The sequence below is a fragment of the Stenella coeruleoalba genome (assembly GCF_951394435.1).
Source record: "Stenella coeruleoalba genome assembly, chromosome: 3".
NCBI lineage: Eukaryota > Metazoa > Chordata > Mammalia > Artiodactyla > Delphinidae > Stenella > Stenella coeruleoalba.
In genome coordinates this window covers 16,324,340-16,342,181 of record NC_137148.1, presented here as the reverse complement: position 1 = coordinate 16,342,181, position 17,842 = coordinate 16,324,340, and the positions used below count along the sequence as shown (strand labels likewise).

Sequence of the window (17,842 nt, the reverse complement as noted above, 5' to 3'; positions counted from 1 at the left end):
TAATGCAAAGGAGAGCAAATTAGCTCATACCTTTACTAGAATAAGAATTTGAAAACACTCAAGTTGGATATTGAAAATGTTATAATATTAAAATCAAGGGACAGAGCCAAATTAAATTTACTATTTAATTTTGTCTTTTCTTTAGGTTATTCATACCATCAGTGCCACTGATAAGGATGATTTTGCCAATGGACAAAGGTTTAACTTCTTTCTTGATGAACATCTGTCTATAAACCCAAACTTCACTCTGAAGGACAATGAAGGTGAACATGAATACATATATTTTTTGATCTTTGTGGTATCTGCTTTGACTTGATATGGAATAAGCCTGAACAGCTTTGCTTTATTCTTATATACTCATGAACAGCTTGCAAATCAACATTCAAAGTCAGTTTGATGTTAATGTGTTATGATCCGTGAATAGCTTGTGTTTAAAATTGAGCCATATGTACAAATAACTTTCAATGAGTTTATTCAGAAGCATCCCTTTAAACAAGAAATGTTCATGTAATATGCTCTTGGGCAACTTTTAAGAGAAATCTTAGCTGACAAACATGTTTATGAGAACTGCTGCAACTGCTAGGAGGTGGAAAAAATTTAAATTAGGATAAATGAAAAATATGTCCTAGGGACCATTAGAAAAGGAACTGCAATGTTTGAAATCATCTTGCTTTAGCAAGGCTATCAAGATGTGCTGTACAAATTATATTTCCCCTTGTTATTATGAATATTTTTCCAAAATATGGGTAAATACATATGCATAATTACAGAGCACTGTGGAAATTTTTGAATTATTTTTGTTTAGCCTTCTTATTGTGTAGGGAAAAAAGAACATAATAACTAGAGAAGATTCACCATGATTTAGAATCCTGATTTGGTAGATTCCTCAAAGTTGTGTAAAAGTCATTCTTCCGTATGGAAGGGAAACAGCAAGCCACTCAATATGTACAGTGTTCTGACTGGCATCAACTTTCTTCTTCTCAAAGTAGTTTTTGATCACATATATCTGAATATACTGTTATTTAAGATTTAAGACGTGCCTCAGAATCACATGAAAGAAACAATAGCATGTACATTTTGAAGTAGTTAATTCCTTCTCTGTACCCTTCATGTAGAAGCATTTTCAAATTCAAGCAAAAATAAAATCACTAAATGACAACCCACTAAACATTTTTTCCATTATCCCTAAGCTTCCTTAAATAATCATAACAGGGATACTAAATTGTGCATGTGGCCATAACAAAATTCATATAAAAATACCAAGCTTGTTTGTCTCTCTCAGTTTAACTATCCCTGTGGTCAGCTGTACTTATGGCAATACATATTTATCCATGTTTGTATATGACAAATTGTATTAAATTGACTATTGAACATTTATTTACATCCAAACATCCAACCCTAAAATCCCAAATGTATTTAAATATTATAATTAACTATGCTAAATATCTGAAAATCAATTCATATTTTCCCATATTCAAATAATTGCATAATTTGGAGAACATTCAACTTTCTGCTTTAATAAACTGAAATTTACTATATTTAGAAACACATATTTAGAAATCATATTTCAGTTGAATTTTTTCCATTCCAATTAAAAATTTATTTACATTTTAAAAGCAATTTTAATTTGATGATATTATAAAGAAAAATTGACTTAGATCTGAAGATGTGTTGTAATCAAGCTATTTAATGTAAATAACTCCTGAAATATTTTAGAAAAACAAGAGAATTTTACTTTTTTGAAACCTATATTAGTGACTAAAAGTCCTTCATTCAAGATTATTATGCCTGGAATTTCTCAATTCAACTAATGAATACATTCAAAAGGTCTCATTTTAGTTATATGACAACATTACCAGTTCTGGGAACTCACATTCAAAAAATTCCCCTCAAATATGTACACACTTTTGAAAGTGTTTATAATGCCGATGTAAATTTTTTAACATTTATTTTAACCATATATATGAATGCTTTAAATCAGCTATGCCATCTCAAGTATGTGATGCCTGTGGGCAGTTGTATGGGAGTAAAGATGTTTTAATTTATTTTAAAATTCATTTAATTTATTTTAAACATTTTTGGGAATTGATGAAATTATATATAACACAAATAATTTCTTTCAGAAAGAAAAAGCAGCAATGTTCTTAAAAAACAGATACTAGCACATAGGTGAAAACACATGCTTGAGCAAACAGCCTTGTTTATGCTAGATAAGACAAGCCACCAAACTTCTCTTAACCTCAGTTTTTACATCCATTAAGTTTTGGTTTGAAATATCTACTCTGTAGCATTGGGGGAATTAATGGCGCTGTATAAAGATATTGAGTCAATGGACTTCCCTGGTGGCGCAGTGGTTGAGAGTCCGCCTGCCGATGCAGGGGACACGGGTTCGTGCCCCGGTCCAAGAAGATCCCACATGTCGCGGAGCGGCTGGGCCCGTGAGCCATGGCCGCTGAGCCTGTGCATCCGGAGCCTGTGCTCGGCAACGGGAGAGACCACAACAGTAAGAGGCCTGCATACCGCAAAAAAAAAAAAAAAATATATATATATATATATGTATATATTAAGAGTCAAGATGGTTTTTTCTCTAAACAGAAGGCAGTTATGGATAATAATTTATAAAGGTGAAATTTAAAATGGAATATTCATACCAAAATGAATATATACATATATTCATGGGTACATAAACACCTCTGTGGCCAACAACCAGAACAAACTACAAAGAGTAAGAGTCAGCAAGTCCAGGCCTACTGGATCCTGCAGCTTGGTCATTGCATTCCGTGAGTTAGTAAACATTTACATGCCCCCAGAACATGAAGAAATCTAGAAGAAAAAATTAAAACCATTGTTCTTCTGTGCCCCCTACTTACATGAATATGAATATTCAGGAAACAATAGAAGCCAGACAGAGACTCCAAGCCAGGATGAGTGATCAGGAAGCCATTGGTTTAGTGGCATCTCCAAAACTGCTTTATGGCAAAGAGTGAGTAGAGACAAAAAGCTGTTTCTAAAATTAGACAGAGAGAAATGCATATTGTTGTGTATGATAAATCTGAAAGTCAAAAAATTAAAAGATAGTCAATAAATAATAAGAAATAAATCAGAAAATGAATTCACTCTGAATCATGCAAAATACATAAATGAACAGAAAAAATACTTGAATATTAGCATGTTTAACATTTTCAAAATTAAGAAAAAGAAGATTTTTTTTAAAAAAGACCGAGAAGTGATTACATGAAATGAGACAATGAAAGAAAATATTTATATGAAAATAATTTTAAAATCCTTATTAAAACTACAGTTTTTACCTAGATAGAAAAGTATATAAAATGACATGAAAATATATAGATGTTTACTGTTATATACATAATTATATATAAACATACAGAAATTAAAATTTTAAATTTTGTTTATATATATATATGTATGTATATATGTCATGTATACATAAGATATATATTAAAATATAGGTATTGAATATATAGAAATGTATATAGAACTATTTCTAGAAATTACATAGATTTAGTTATACATATAGACTATATAGATATAAATTATCCATACATTTAAAATTTATGTGTAAACATATATGTATATATACATGTATGATGTATATATGTATATGTGTATATATATGTATATGTTTTATATACACACACACAGATACAAAGAGAAAACAAAAAAAACTGCATTACTTCTAGACTGGACACAGAGAGATTTAACAAGTCAAAAGTAAAATCCATTAATTCAAGCAAACAAAGTTCAGATATGTCAAAATTTTTAAAAATTGTGAGAACACTTAATAGATATGGAATATAAAATATTTGGAAGAATTAGAAATTATAGCAACAAGCAATATATGTAGATAAAATTGCATGACAATTTTTCAAGGTTGAAAATATGTGGACCCTCACGATTAACATGAACACCAGGGACTTCCCTGGTGGTGCAGTGGTTAAGAATTGCCTGCCAATGCAGGGGACACAGGTTCGAGCCCTGGTCTGGGAAGATCCCACATGCCACGGAGCAGCAAAGCCTGTGCACCACAACAACTAAGCCTGCGCTCTAGAGCCCATGAGCCACAACTACTGAGCCCACGTGCCACAACTGCTGAAGCCCATGCACCTAGAGTCTGTGCTCCACAACAAGAGAAGCCACCACAATGAGAAGCCCACGCACTGCAATGAAGCATAGCCCCCACTCACCACAACTAAAGAAAACCTGCATGCAGCAACAAAGACCCAACACAGCCAAAAATAAATTAATTATTTTTTTAAAAAAATTGGCTATTATAAAAAATAAAGAACACCCAAAGGCAAGCAGGAAATCAAATCTATACTTGAATATGCCAATTTAAAAGTGCTAAACCTCAAAGATAAAGAGAAAAAATATTTAATCAAAAGGAAAAGGCAGAATATTTAAAAAGCAATAATAATTAGATCTAAAGTAGATTCCTGTTAAAAAAGAAAAAAAATAGATGACAGAAGCTGATAACAATTATATGCTCAAACTGCGAAAGGAAAAGAATTTCCTATTGTCAACATTCTCTATATTTAGTTAGCAGTGGTAAGCTATCAGGAATTAAGGGAGGACAGTTATTAAAGACTTTTTTCCAATGTATAAGAAAAGAAACTTTTAAATTTTTAGCTACTGACATTTTGGCAAATATTGTATTAATCTTTGCCTTCAGGATCTCTGCAAGAAATAATAGACAAAAAAGCCTTGCAATTAACATTTCATTTCAAATGTTAAAACTTGAAGAGTTAACACTAGAATAATAGTTAATAGAATACGAGTCTGTAATTTCCAAAGCAAGGAGAGATTTTTAAAAAGTTAAATAATAAAACATTTCATCAGTAGAACAGAGGTCAGAAAGTAGAATAAAAGATGCAAAATAGAAGCAATGACAATCTTATTTGAAGTAGAAAGTAGTTCAAATATACCATAGTCACAGATTAAATATCATTTTTAAAGATATTTTATTTTAAAAATAGACTGTTATATGCTACTTACAAGAGATATGCCAAATTCAAAATGTAGTAGGAAATTTTACATGAAAAGTTAGAAATATTTAGCTATTGCTTAAAAAAAACTATTGCTGAAAAAGAAAACAATTCCAAAACTAGTTTTCTTAAAATAAAGCACATTTATTCATTTATTTAGCTCACATTTCTAAGAATTAGCAATTTCTGATGGGTTCAGCTGGACAATTCTGCTAGTCTCAGGATATTTCAATCACTACAATTAATCAGCAGTGTACTGAATGTTCTCCTCAGTCCAAAAAGATAAAACAAAACAAAAATAGAACAAAAGAACAATAATAAATAGAAACAAAATGTAAGATTATCATTGTTAACAAATGAGACGCAATTGTCTTTCTGAAAATTTAAAAGAATCCACAGAAACATCTTAAGAAACAATTGGATAGATTGCCAAATTTTGGAATACAAATAAATGCCCCAAATGGCTAGATTTTCTATATGTAAAAAACGTGAATAAATAGCAAATCAGATAAATGTAAAATGGTAAAAACAAATCAAACAAATTAACAAAAAACTCTTCTAAGATCATCAGAGAATAAATATCCAATAAATAATGTTCAAGTCACCATTATGAAAGGCAATGTTACTGAAAATATTAAAAAAACACAAAAATAATATCTTTACCCCATTAGTAAATCAACACTCAAATTTCTAAATTAATCTATAAGTTAAATATAATTTTTATCATAAACTGAATTTAATAATCTGTTAATAAAATGCAAATGGTAAAGGGTTGAGAAAAGCAAGAATGTAGGAAAAGAAGAAAATAGAGGAAAGAGAAGAAAAGAGGGCATATCCTAACATATCAAGATATTATAAAGATGGTAAAGATTTACATCTCTATAAAAGGAAGAAATGGCTATCAACTAAAGCAATAGGTGTTTGGAGTACCTTTTCTTTGAATGGATGTATTTGCTTTGATAGATAGGACTCTTGCTTTCTCGAACAGAATGTTAGCTCAAGGAATAATCTGTTAATTGTTTCCTCTAATTATTATGAAGATGATATTATAAAGATATAAAGGTAGTGTAAACCCTGACAGCTGGCTTTTCTTTTCTTTTCTTTTCTTTTTTTTTTGTAATGTAACTGCGTGACTAAAATTTGATTGATTGACAGGGATCCATTTCAAAGAAGCAGCCATTTCAAAGATGGTTGTCTTGAATAAACACATTGTCAGCCACTAGTAGATAGAAAGACAGCTCCCCCATTCCCTTTTGTTCTAGAGATTTTGGGGTGATTTCAGTAACTGATCATTTGGGCTTTTTTTTTTTCTTTTCCCCAACTTTAAATTCCTGTTCTTATGTTTTAAATTCATCTGTAAAGAGTGAGCTTGAGAAACTCTAGGCCCGTACCCTTGACCACAATAAAAGCTGAATCCCAGAGACATATACCTTAATAGTGTTTATGCCTGGAATCATAGCTAATGTCCCCATATCAACTAAGAAGATTTTCCTCCATCTATACCCTGGTGGGATTCTCCTATTCACAGCCCAGATCTGCTTGATAAATACTTAAATTTAAGGTAATGTTTCATGTTGTTCCAGTTCTTTGCCATCTTTGTTAGATCTTTCCTGCCCTATGTTTTATCCCTCATTAATTTGGAATCTGCTAATTTATCTGAACATTAGAGAATAAATGTCTTCTTAAGTGTTTCATCCTACGTATATAAAAGTTTCTTTATTTGGGGCTTATTTTTGTTTATTATTCACTGTGACATATGTTAGGAATATACTGGTAGAAAACACTAGCATGTAACTAACATTCTGCTCAAGGAAGCAAGTGTCCTATCAAATCAAATACATGCACTCAAAGAAAATGTGGTCTGCTCACTGCTTTGGTTGATAGCTGTTTTATCTGTTTTTTTTTTTATTTTTCCTTTTATAGAGATATAGATCTTGTGAAATTCTCTATAATTTCTTTTATGTTTTCTATCTTCTTTCTCCCTCTATTTTCTTGAACATATTAATCTTAATGATTTTACAAACACTGTCAGCTACTCTACTTTCTTAATAAAGTGATAAATTTTCTTTTTGTTTTTCATCAGGGGGACTGGGGAGACAGGACTGGGATATAATGGTTTTGTTTCTTAGTATCTCTAGCAATTTTTAGTTGGGTGTCACACATAGTGTCTAAACCTAGAAGAGTCTCAAATCGTAATATATTTCTTCAGAGAGTGTTTGCTATTTTCTTAGATGAACAATTAGAGAGGGGCATCATTACAGGTGAACCTCAGAGACATCTTGGGTTCAGTTCCAAACCGCCACAATAAAGCAATTATCATAATAAAGTGAGTCACATGAATTTTTTTATGCTCTCCAGTTCATATAAAATTTTGTTTACACTATACTGTAGTCTATTAAGTGTGAAATAGCATTATGTCTAAAAAATGTACATACTTTAATTAAAAAATACTCTATTGCTAAAAAATGCTAACCATCTTCTGGGCTTTCAGTGAGTCATAATGTTTTTGCAATAGTAACATCAAAGATCACTGATCACAGGTTACCATAACAAGTTATACTAATAATAATGAAAACGTTTGATGTATTGTGAAAATGACCAAAATATGATATAGAGACACAAAGTGAGCAAATGCTGTTGGGAAAATGGTGGCAGTAGTCTTGTTCGATACAGGGTTGTCTCAAACTTTCAATTTGTAAAAAAACCCACAATATCCAGGAAGCACAGTAAAGCAAAGCAAGATAAAAGGAGGTATGCTTGTACTTTAATCCAATCAGGGTAGGATTGAACTAAATCAAGGCTAAGTCAATGCTAATTTGCAGTTTTCTTTAGATTCAGCCTGTCTCTGAACTATCCCTGTCCCTAAGGCATGGCCCTCTAGGGCTTTCAACTGAGAGCCTGTTTGTGCACTAGGGCCATTCACCCTGGTCCCCTACCTTAATCACTGTCTGTTCAACAGGAAGAGACAGAAAAAAAAAAAAGCTCTTCTTTTCCACTTAGAGTTTTAGATCTCTGCTAAACTTTCAATTTAACTTTCAATTTAATGAATATCTTTAGGGAGAATCAGCCATGTGTTTAAGGCTCCTTAATTTCCAGTATGACTGTGGGCCCAGGAGGGTGGGAGAGAGGGAGACGCAAGAGGGAAGAGATATGGGGATATATGTATATGTATAACTGGTTCACTTTGTTATAAAGCAGAAACTAACACACCATTGTAAAGCAATTATACACTAATAAAAATGCTAAAAATAAAATGATTGAAGGGCTAGGACATGGTACAGAAAGCTAATCATTTAAAGATCGAAGCCAAAAAAAAATAAAAAAATAAAAAGACTCGGTTAAAAAAAAAAAATGTTCTCCTATTTTCTCTGTCCCCAGCTTGGAATTCCAGCCTGTTGTTAGCTCCTAATATAAACAAATACATTGTAATCCACAGTTCAACTTCCCACATTTTTGCCCTCTCTAGAATTTTACCCCTCTACTTACATCACTTTAGCGGTTCTCTAATGTCATTAAACAGAAATTTCAGGCTTTTCTCTCAGTTATCAGGCAGACTATGGGTTAGTCAAAAACTACTGTTTTATCCATATTACGTTTTATACTTCAAAAACCATTTGGCAAGTTTCATTAAATAGTTGGGATATAAACTGGGCTTGGAAGAAAGGTCATAGTTCATTAACAATCTAATTATCATTAAGATGCTGGCTGCCTGGTTGTTCATGTATATGCTACAGATATTTGTTCTTAAAATTTTAATTAAAATTAGTTCAGAATCCCATCCTATGTACTGAACAAAACCAAGATCCTCTCCAAAATTTCTGAGGATTATATTATATGAGTGGGGTATACAACATTGCCACTCTTTATGCCACTCACCAATTCAACCATTTTTTTCTCTATTTCTCTGGCTTTTGTTTTCTTTGTTACTCTTCCATGCCTGTTATAATCTTTCTCCTCAAAGTACCATGTGCTCAAAGCACAAACAATTACCAAAAGTAGAATACACAGAGTTCAGGGAAAGAGCAGCCCAGTGTGGCAGTTATCTGAAAGGGATAGCAGAATGAAGAAAACTGTAGCCTAAAATCTAATGTCAAACTCATTCTTTTTTAAAAAAAATCTTTACTGAGATAACATGTACAGCTAAATAAACTTAACCTATGGATGAATCCTGAAAATCACCTCCAAAGCACAGAGGCTTTGAGAATCACAAGAAGATATTTAGGTACTGGCCCAAATCTACCCATTAAATCTTACTGTATAGGAGGAATCCCTGGGATTCAGAGCTCAAAGAACCTCCCTAAGTGGATGATCAGAGAACATTGCAGGGTCATGCAGGTTGAAGGACAGAGGCAGTTAACATATAGTGGGGTGTACTTAACATTAGAACGAGAAAACCATACTTAAATATCTAAGGAAGACTTTTTGAGTTGATGCATGAAAATATTACCAATTTAAATATTCGGGTAAGGTGATAAAATTCAAATGGACACTGCTAAAACCTGAATTAGTAACCAGAAAGATCAAAGAGGAGGCAACACTGCCCAAGAGAACATCGCTTTCTCCATCACAGCCTCACAAGGTGAGCTGGGAGGTGGAGTCGTTGTCCTTGGGCACCTCCCTGCCCCTCTGAGTCTTGTGGCATTTAGCTGCCTCTCCTGGTCCCTGTCATCTACCAAGCCCCCCTTTTTGCCAAAGTCTTGGGAGCACTTTCTCCATCCATACTCGAAATCATAACTGGAAAAATTCAATGTCCATAAACGCAAGTGAGCCGGCACTTCAGACACCCAACATTCAATACCCCACAGTGATCGCCAAAGCAGATCCACGTCTTTAAATGACAAATGGGGTTATTTGATACCCTGCGCCTCCCTAATCCTAGCACTTATCACACTGTGACCTCTCTCCCATTTAGACTGTAAACTCTGTGAGGAGAGGGACTTTTGTCTGACTTATTTGCTGCTATATTCCTAACTGCTACCAGAGTGCCAGACACAGAGGAAAGTTTAGATAAAAATTTGTTAAATGAAAAAAAAGGAAAAAAGAAGGAGAAGGAAGCAACATAGAAGAATGTTTCAGAGTTTGATTCAGGAAACCAGTTGCCTGAATCTGAAACCAGGTTCCTCTGCTAATTATGTGTGAGGCCATAGCCAGGTTCCTGCTCTCAGTGTGTTTCAGCTTCCTCTTTTGTCAAATGGAGATATGGAAGCAATTACTACCATTTCATTTTTTTTTTTTTTTATGAAGAGAGATCAAAATGCAAAGAAGTTGAAATCATGCACAAAGTGCTGCAAATTATAAAGGGCACAATGAAGATAACTAAGAATTACATAAATAAATAGATGGAAAAATAATAATGAAATATCTGAAGGAATTACCTTGAGTGAAGGAATATATGGGTTTTAGATCCAAAAATATGTATAGTATCCCTAACTTGAGAGATAAGAAATCATTTTACAAATTTCCAGACAATGAATTTAAATTGTAAAGAGAATATCAGTGCTGAAGTACTCATTTGCAAGATTCAAGCTAATAGTCCATGGACCTTGTTTTAGTGACATTTCAAAGAAACAACTACAATAAAATACACCTCTGCCTATTTAAGATGACACTCATATGACAATTAAGGAAGGGTATTTTAAAGTACTGAATGCCTCAGAAAATATAAAAAACATGTGTCAATTACAGTAAAGTTCTATTGACAAAATATTTGGAGCTATAGTGAACAAATGAAAATAAAATAAAAATAAATTTATGAAAAAGTACAGACAGTATAAAACAAACAATATATGATTAAATATCAAACAGAAATAATGATTTGAGTAGCATATATTCTCATAGAAAAGCAATAATGATAATATGATAGGATATATAATATTTCTTAAGAAACATCTATGAAATGCACTTTGAATATTTTCAGTAAGAATATATTCATTATTGTACTGAATTAAAAATGAAAAAAAAAACACCTGAAATACACACACACACACACACACACACACACACACACACACACACACGACTCAGCCCTATCCCCTCCCCTGACATTTTACTTGGGGCTGTCCAGTGTGTTCTCCAGCCTCACACTGTATTGCTATTCACCACCATTCTTATTCTCCTTTCTTAGAATGCTTTCCTCTAAAAGAAATTCTATAGTCAGCTCTTAAGTTAACATTGTTTTATTCCTTCCATTCAGTCTTCAAGGCATTGTCTGCTGTGTATGAGGCAGTGATCTAAGCTGTCCAGATACAAGGAAATAAAACACATAGCTCCTGCTTTCAAGTGACTCTCCATCTATTTGGGAAAATAAAGATGAAATGAAATGTAACTTGCAATTGAAGGCAGTGAAATGTGAGTTACTTTAGAGAGATCACTGAAAAGTCCTATAATTAAAAGAAGTGGAGCATGATTTGACTTTACAGGATAGAGTCCATTCCCTCATGTAGAGCGGATCAGAGAATACTTTTCAATGAAGTGGGGAATGAAGACAGTATAGAGGTGACAGAATGCAACATTAGTCTTAAGAATCTAGCTAGGGAGATGTGGCAGAGCAGAGACATGAACATTTTAATTCACTATTAAAAACACTAAATATTAAGCACTGTACTGTATTTTGTGCTCCCCCCAAACAAATAAGATATTCTGCCATTAATTCTTTATTTGCTATAGTACCAAACTGTTGCAGATAGAAAAATTTTTGCTAAGCAACCGTCTTCAATATTTATCTGGAAAGTTATGACCCCTTACCTATTAAATAAGAAACATTTTGATTTGGAAAATAGCCAAGTGACAGATTTCTATTTTTTTAACAACATATACAGCAAAACGTATATTGTAAACATGTTTTTTGATAATGACCTTATTTTTATCATTAACTAATATACTGGTAATAATACAATTTTATTTAAAATTAAAAACTGGAATTCAGATGATAATTTTTAAGTTACAGCATTTAAAAATTATATTACCTTAAAACAACAATGAAAGCATGATATGTTTTCTGATTAAAATGTAGATTTTTCTACAACCATCTTCTCTTTAAATTGTGATAGGTAAACATTTCATCTTGGCATCAAAGAAATCCATTGTATAATTTCAACTTTTTAATCAAATATCTATAATAAATGAACTAAAGCCATAATGTCATAAAGTCTGTGAGTCTAGGCTTACCCCCAGGAGGGTCTGTGCATACAGTACCTTTGTTCATTCATTTTGTAATAGAAAAGTGTATCCTAATCCACCAATATAAAATCATCATTAATCTACAAGTCTGTTCTGCTTCATGATCTTTATGCTGCCTCTTGAGGGACTAGGTTTTATTTGATGCAAGGAGATTTGCCAGACTAATTCCTAGGCTTAATTCCGACTGTCAAGTGCATTTGTAAATCTTACAGATTTTAGTAGGAGAAGAGATTATTTTTAACTATGTATATGTTTGTATCTCTTTATTTTCAGTGTTCTAAATCACATTTCATGTGCCTTTCAGATTGAAAATCTTTATCGTAATTTAACTGATAATTTGCTATCAAGAATATCTACTGCTCATATTTGTCTCTAGGTTATCTTCTTTAGATACATGTTTTCCACTTCTGTAGACATTTCCAGTCGTTAAGAATGAATGGGTTCACTAACACAACATTGCAAAGCAACTATACTCCAATAAAAATTAATTTTAAAAAAGAAAAAAAATGAATGGGCTCAAATAGAACATTCTTTTTAAAATAGTGAGTGAACTGCACCAAAAATGACCATTTTAAATCATATTAAATGGAAGATTCTGTAGACTGTCACTTTCACCTTGTTGCAGAATTTGAAGATGTTTTTTTCCCTTGGTTTTATTACTTTTTATTATTTCCTTGTAATATTACTTTAAAAGTGAAGTTCTTATTATTTATAAGTTTTATCATTTTTAACAAAATACTTAATAACCATTGTCAGAAAATACTGATTTTCCTTGTGGCTGTTTGGGTTTGGTGAAGGAATACCTAAGTTTATGTTGCATTGATTTTAAGATAAGGGATATTTTCAAATTTGACTATGAGCTGTTAAGAAGATGTCTTTTGGGGCATTTTCGTTCAGATTTCATAGTCCACTGATAGTGAAATGCAGTTTTTTAGTTTGATACATATTGGAAATCATGAGAAATTTTACGTTTATTTTGTACTTCTTTGGCATTGTCAGATTCCTAGTAGTTGATATTCCCATCATTTATTTTTGTCCTTCAAATGAGAACTCACAGCTGGTATTGTAATGTGCTTAATGTCTCTATAGATTACAACCATTTAAAATTCTGGTTTTTTCCACAGGGCTTCAAGAGACCATTTAGCATTTTCTCTCCCATTCCTAAATAAAATAACACACACACAGTCTGTCCTGAGAATATAGTTGCAAATGATGCTTCAAACAGCCTCTATGGGGCGTGGGAGCACCTGTGCCCCAAGTCACTACTGTCAGTGATGAGGCTGAGACACGAGACACGTTGTTTTTGTTCAGCTACGAATCTCCTTTCTCCTCCCAGTCAAGTCTCAGTCTTCACTTACTAGCATTTACCCAGTCATACTTGATAGACTCACACTATCCTTTATGGGAAGGCAGAGACTCAAAACTTGACTAGTGAGAAGGCAAACAGTCTGTAAGCCATCATGATACCAATATGGGAAAGGGTGACTTGCAAATGTAGTGGTGTGTTTTAGTGAGTCTTTTGCTTTAGATAGAAAAATATGCATTTATTCTCTCCTTAGTGATTTTAACCTCTGTTGACTTTTTTTTTTTTACTTTCATGTATTTTTTTTCTAATGGGTTTGTCAGCCCACACATTATCACCTTCTTATATTCTTACTCACAGTGACAGCAGAAAAAAAAAAAAAAAGGAAAACAGAAAAAAACAAATAGCTGACACATATTCTAAGCAATAAAAATATGACCAATTGGGCCATTCTGTGCTACTTTGTTTTGCTTTCCTATTGTGAAAATGTAGGTTACACTCTTTTGCCTTAATTCTTTCCTTGCTCGGAATCACATAAATGCTGCAGGAGTCATCAGTCCTACCCTGTGCCTTAAGGGGGTAAAATTTATTTAAAAACAGATTTTTAAATAATTTTAAGAGCAGGAATATGTATTTGCTTTTTCAGTCTCTCTAAAGGATTAATCTTTAGAGTTTCCTTCAGTGTTTATAAATATCATGACTCCATAATTTATTGTACTTGACTCATCCATTTCCTACTAAAAATGTAGTATTTATTAAAGGTATGTGATAAATATTGGGTAGAGGGTTTCTGTTGAAATTCATGTACTTTATTTTTTATTTTTTTGGTAAACTGCTGTTCTCTGTACTTCTACAGTTTCTGCAATTATTATATTATTGTGATATGCTTATGAATTATTTTAGATTTTGGGTTGGGTTTCTACTTAAAAAGCTGTTTTTCTTCTTTATTACCCTATTCATCTAAACTAACACTCTTATGCAAATTTATATGTGTTTTTCATGAGCAGATTTGCTGATATTCTTCAAGATTCATATTTTTGTTTCATACGTATTCATGTTCTTTTTTTATGTCACAGAGTCTTGTATACATAGATAGACATAATTAATAGCAAAGAAGGTTGAGCAGTTTTCAAATGTGGTTTTCATATGTTGATAATAGATGGTAGCTTCTTTTCAGAAAAAAGCTGTTTTCCTGCTGTGAGTGGAGGAATAGCACTTAAGAGAAAATGGCAAAATAAGCTTAGAATAGCTAGCTAGTCTATGGCATCTGATGAAATATGGATATTAATACATTAATTACCAACCTCCTTTGAGAACTTAGAGTTACTCTATATACTTATTGGGGTCACTTAAGATGGTTACAACTATTTACCAGCGTTGTTTATGAATCTGAAAGCAGAGTCTTTAGACAATGTATGGTTGTATTTATCTGGGATTTAAAAAGCATCAAGAAGGAGCGTGGCAGGTGGTCAAAGGGGTGACATTCCAGGGTGCAAATAGGAACATAATAACATATTGGATCATGCATTTGTGGTTTGGCAGAAACACAAGTGAGGCCAGGAGAATGTTTACAAACTTAAATGAACTTGCCGAATCCAGTTGAAAATTGAAATTAGGGTAATTCTAGGATTAAAAGAATGGGAAGTGAGGAAACAGGAGAAAAAGAATCAACCTTCAGCAGAGAGCATGAGGAGATCAAGATAGATTAGTTCATTTTGGTTTTAATTTCTTAATACATGTCAATATAATGAGGAAACTGTAAGAGAAGACAGGCTCCTGCTGAGTGTAGTTCAAATCATTATTTATCAAGTACCTGTTATGTGAAAGGTACTTTGCAGGAAAGCAAAAGAGCGTTGTTTCCTGCATGGACTCTGATGATAGTTAAATTATGAATGGATCTTATTGCTGCTGGAAGACCAGATAAAAATGAAATGCTATGAAGCCATGCATATTTATCTCTTCAGTGGAAGTTAAGTTTCTATCTCCCAGCTTTTTCTTCAGCTTTTAAAAAAAGTTTAATCCAATTACAGAGCTACATCTGAAGATCTCAAATGTTTCTGCTATTGTGATAGATTTGGAAATATTACTTTAATAGTCTGCTAGGCTATACTTGAGACAAAGTTTATCTTTATGTCTGCATGATCAAATAAGGAATTTGTTGAAATGGCAGGGAGGGTATGGGCATCTGATAGTTTAAGAGTTTTGAAGAACACATGATTTTTTTTTTTAAATCAATTAACCATAAACATAACGGTTTATTTCTCAATTCTATTCCACTGGTCTCTATGTCTGTCTTTATTGCAGTACTACAAGGTCTTGATTACTATAGCTTTGAAGTCAGCTTTGAAATCGGAAGCATGAGTCCTCTGATTTTGTTCTTCTTTTTCAGGATGGTTTTGACTATTTGAGATTCATTGAATTTCCATTTGAATTTAGGATGAGTTTTTTTCCATTTCTGCAAAAAACACCATTGGAATTTTGATAGGGACTACACTGAATCTACTTTTGGTAACATTGTCATCTTAACAATATTAAGTCTTCCAACCCATAAACATGGGATATCTTCTCATTTATTTAGATATTTAATTTATTTCCATGAAGTTGTGTAGTTTTGGGTATACAAGGCTTGTGCTTCTTTTGTTAAATATATTAAACATTTTATTCTCTTTCATGCTATTGTAAATGAAAATTTTTTATACATCTTTATTGGAGTATAATTGCTTCACAATTCTGTTAGTTTCTGTTGTACAACAAAGTGAATCAGCTCTATATATACATATATCCCCATATCCCCTCCCTCTTGAGCTTCCCTCCCACCCTCCCCATCCCACCCCTCTAGATTGTCACAAAGCACCAAGCTGATCTCCCTGTGTTATGCCGCTGCTTCCCACTAGCTATCTATTTTACATTTGGTAGCGTATATATGTCCATGCTTCTCTCACTTCTCCCCAGCTTCCCCCTCCTCACCCCATGTCCTTAAGTCCATTCTCTATGTCTATGTCTTTATTCCTACGCTGCCACTTTTTTTTAGGTTTTAATACTTTCCAAGATATAAGGTAATTTTGGACTTTAATGTAGGATGTGTTTTTGCCCAAGGGAGTATTTTAAAAGTATGCCTTATTTTAACTTAAACTCTACTACAGTTTATGAAAGTAGCACAGAGATTAGAACCTTTCAAGATCGTTCAAACTATTGAACAAAGAAATAATGGAGCACATACTACTAGTTCAAGAAAATTATATCTGAATTTTAGAAACACAGTGTTACTTGTATTATACTGTTGTATTCTGTAGCCTTCTGTCCCTATAGAAATGTAGAAGTTGGAAGTATATCTATCTACCCAAACTTGTATTTTACTGTAATATTTTTTGTGTGAAAGATCCCCCCAAAATTATCAATTATGAAGTCCCTGGACTTCCTATAATTGCAAAAATAAAATTTTGTTATTATTATTGTTTTTCAAAGGACTCAAAATTTCAATTCTTTCACAGTCATCACAATGATATTTGTAAATATCTCCATGATTCATCTATTGTATATCTGCATGGCAGTCTCCCTGCTTCCTCCTATATTTGTCCATATAATTTTCTGAACAAAATGGGATATGCAACAAAATAAATAATACATTGTCATCTATTTTGAAAGACTAAACCATGTTCAAGGCTATTTCCATATTGCATCAAAGTTATAGTTGCTGGGAATGTCAGGAAAATATTGATTATATTCAGAAAGACATTAATTACTAACAGAGTTTCCCAAATTTTTCTTTAAATTTCTAAGTCATTTCAGGCCCCTAAATTCATATAAGACATGTAGAATTTTCACACTGTTTTTTTCAAAGATTCTTCATATGACATACTTTTCTAATGCTTTTATCACAGTCAAGGTCTTCTAAACTGGGTTAAAGTGTCACTTTTAAGATAGTAGACCCAAATCTATGCACTGTATTCCAATGACGTCTTCTCAATAAAGATCTGCATAAAAATTCCATATCATTATTGAATCCTTCTGAGACTGTTTTAGATCTATTGCCTCATTGCTACATTCAGATAGTATATGTATTAGAAAATAATAGATGTTACTCAAAATCTCTCCCATATGATACTTTTCAAAGTGTACTGTCTAACACATATCTTTAGTTCCTGTCTTGTTAGCTTAAGGTCTTTGTGCTAGCTGTTCAAAATCTCCTTAAATCTTAATCCAATACATTAGCTATATTAGCTTGGCTTCCAAGTGTTCTATAATCTTCTGTCTTCATCCAAAGACAGACAGTTAGAATTAAGAACAAAACTTGGGTACACATTATTAGAGATTGTCCTTTATTTGACATTGATAATTAGCTCTTCTCATCCACAGA

General features: G+C 32.6%; 1 protein-coding gene across 1 annotated transcript in view; it reads left to right on the top strand.

The window, feature by feature from the left end:
• CDH18 (cadherin 18) overlaps window positions 1-17,842 on the top strand; it is a 612,477-nt gene that overhangs the window by 582,390 nt on the left and 12,245 nt on the right. Inside the window, exon 10 of the mRNA XM_079918320.1 lies at window positions 146-263. Within this exon, the coding sequence (XP_079774446.1) occupies window positions 146-263 (118 nt within the window). The remainder of the gene's footprint in view (window positions 1-145; window positions 264-17,842) is intronic.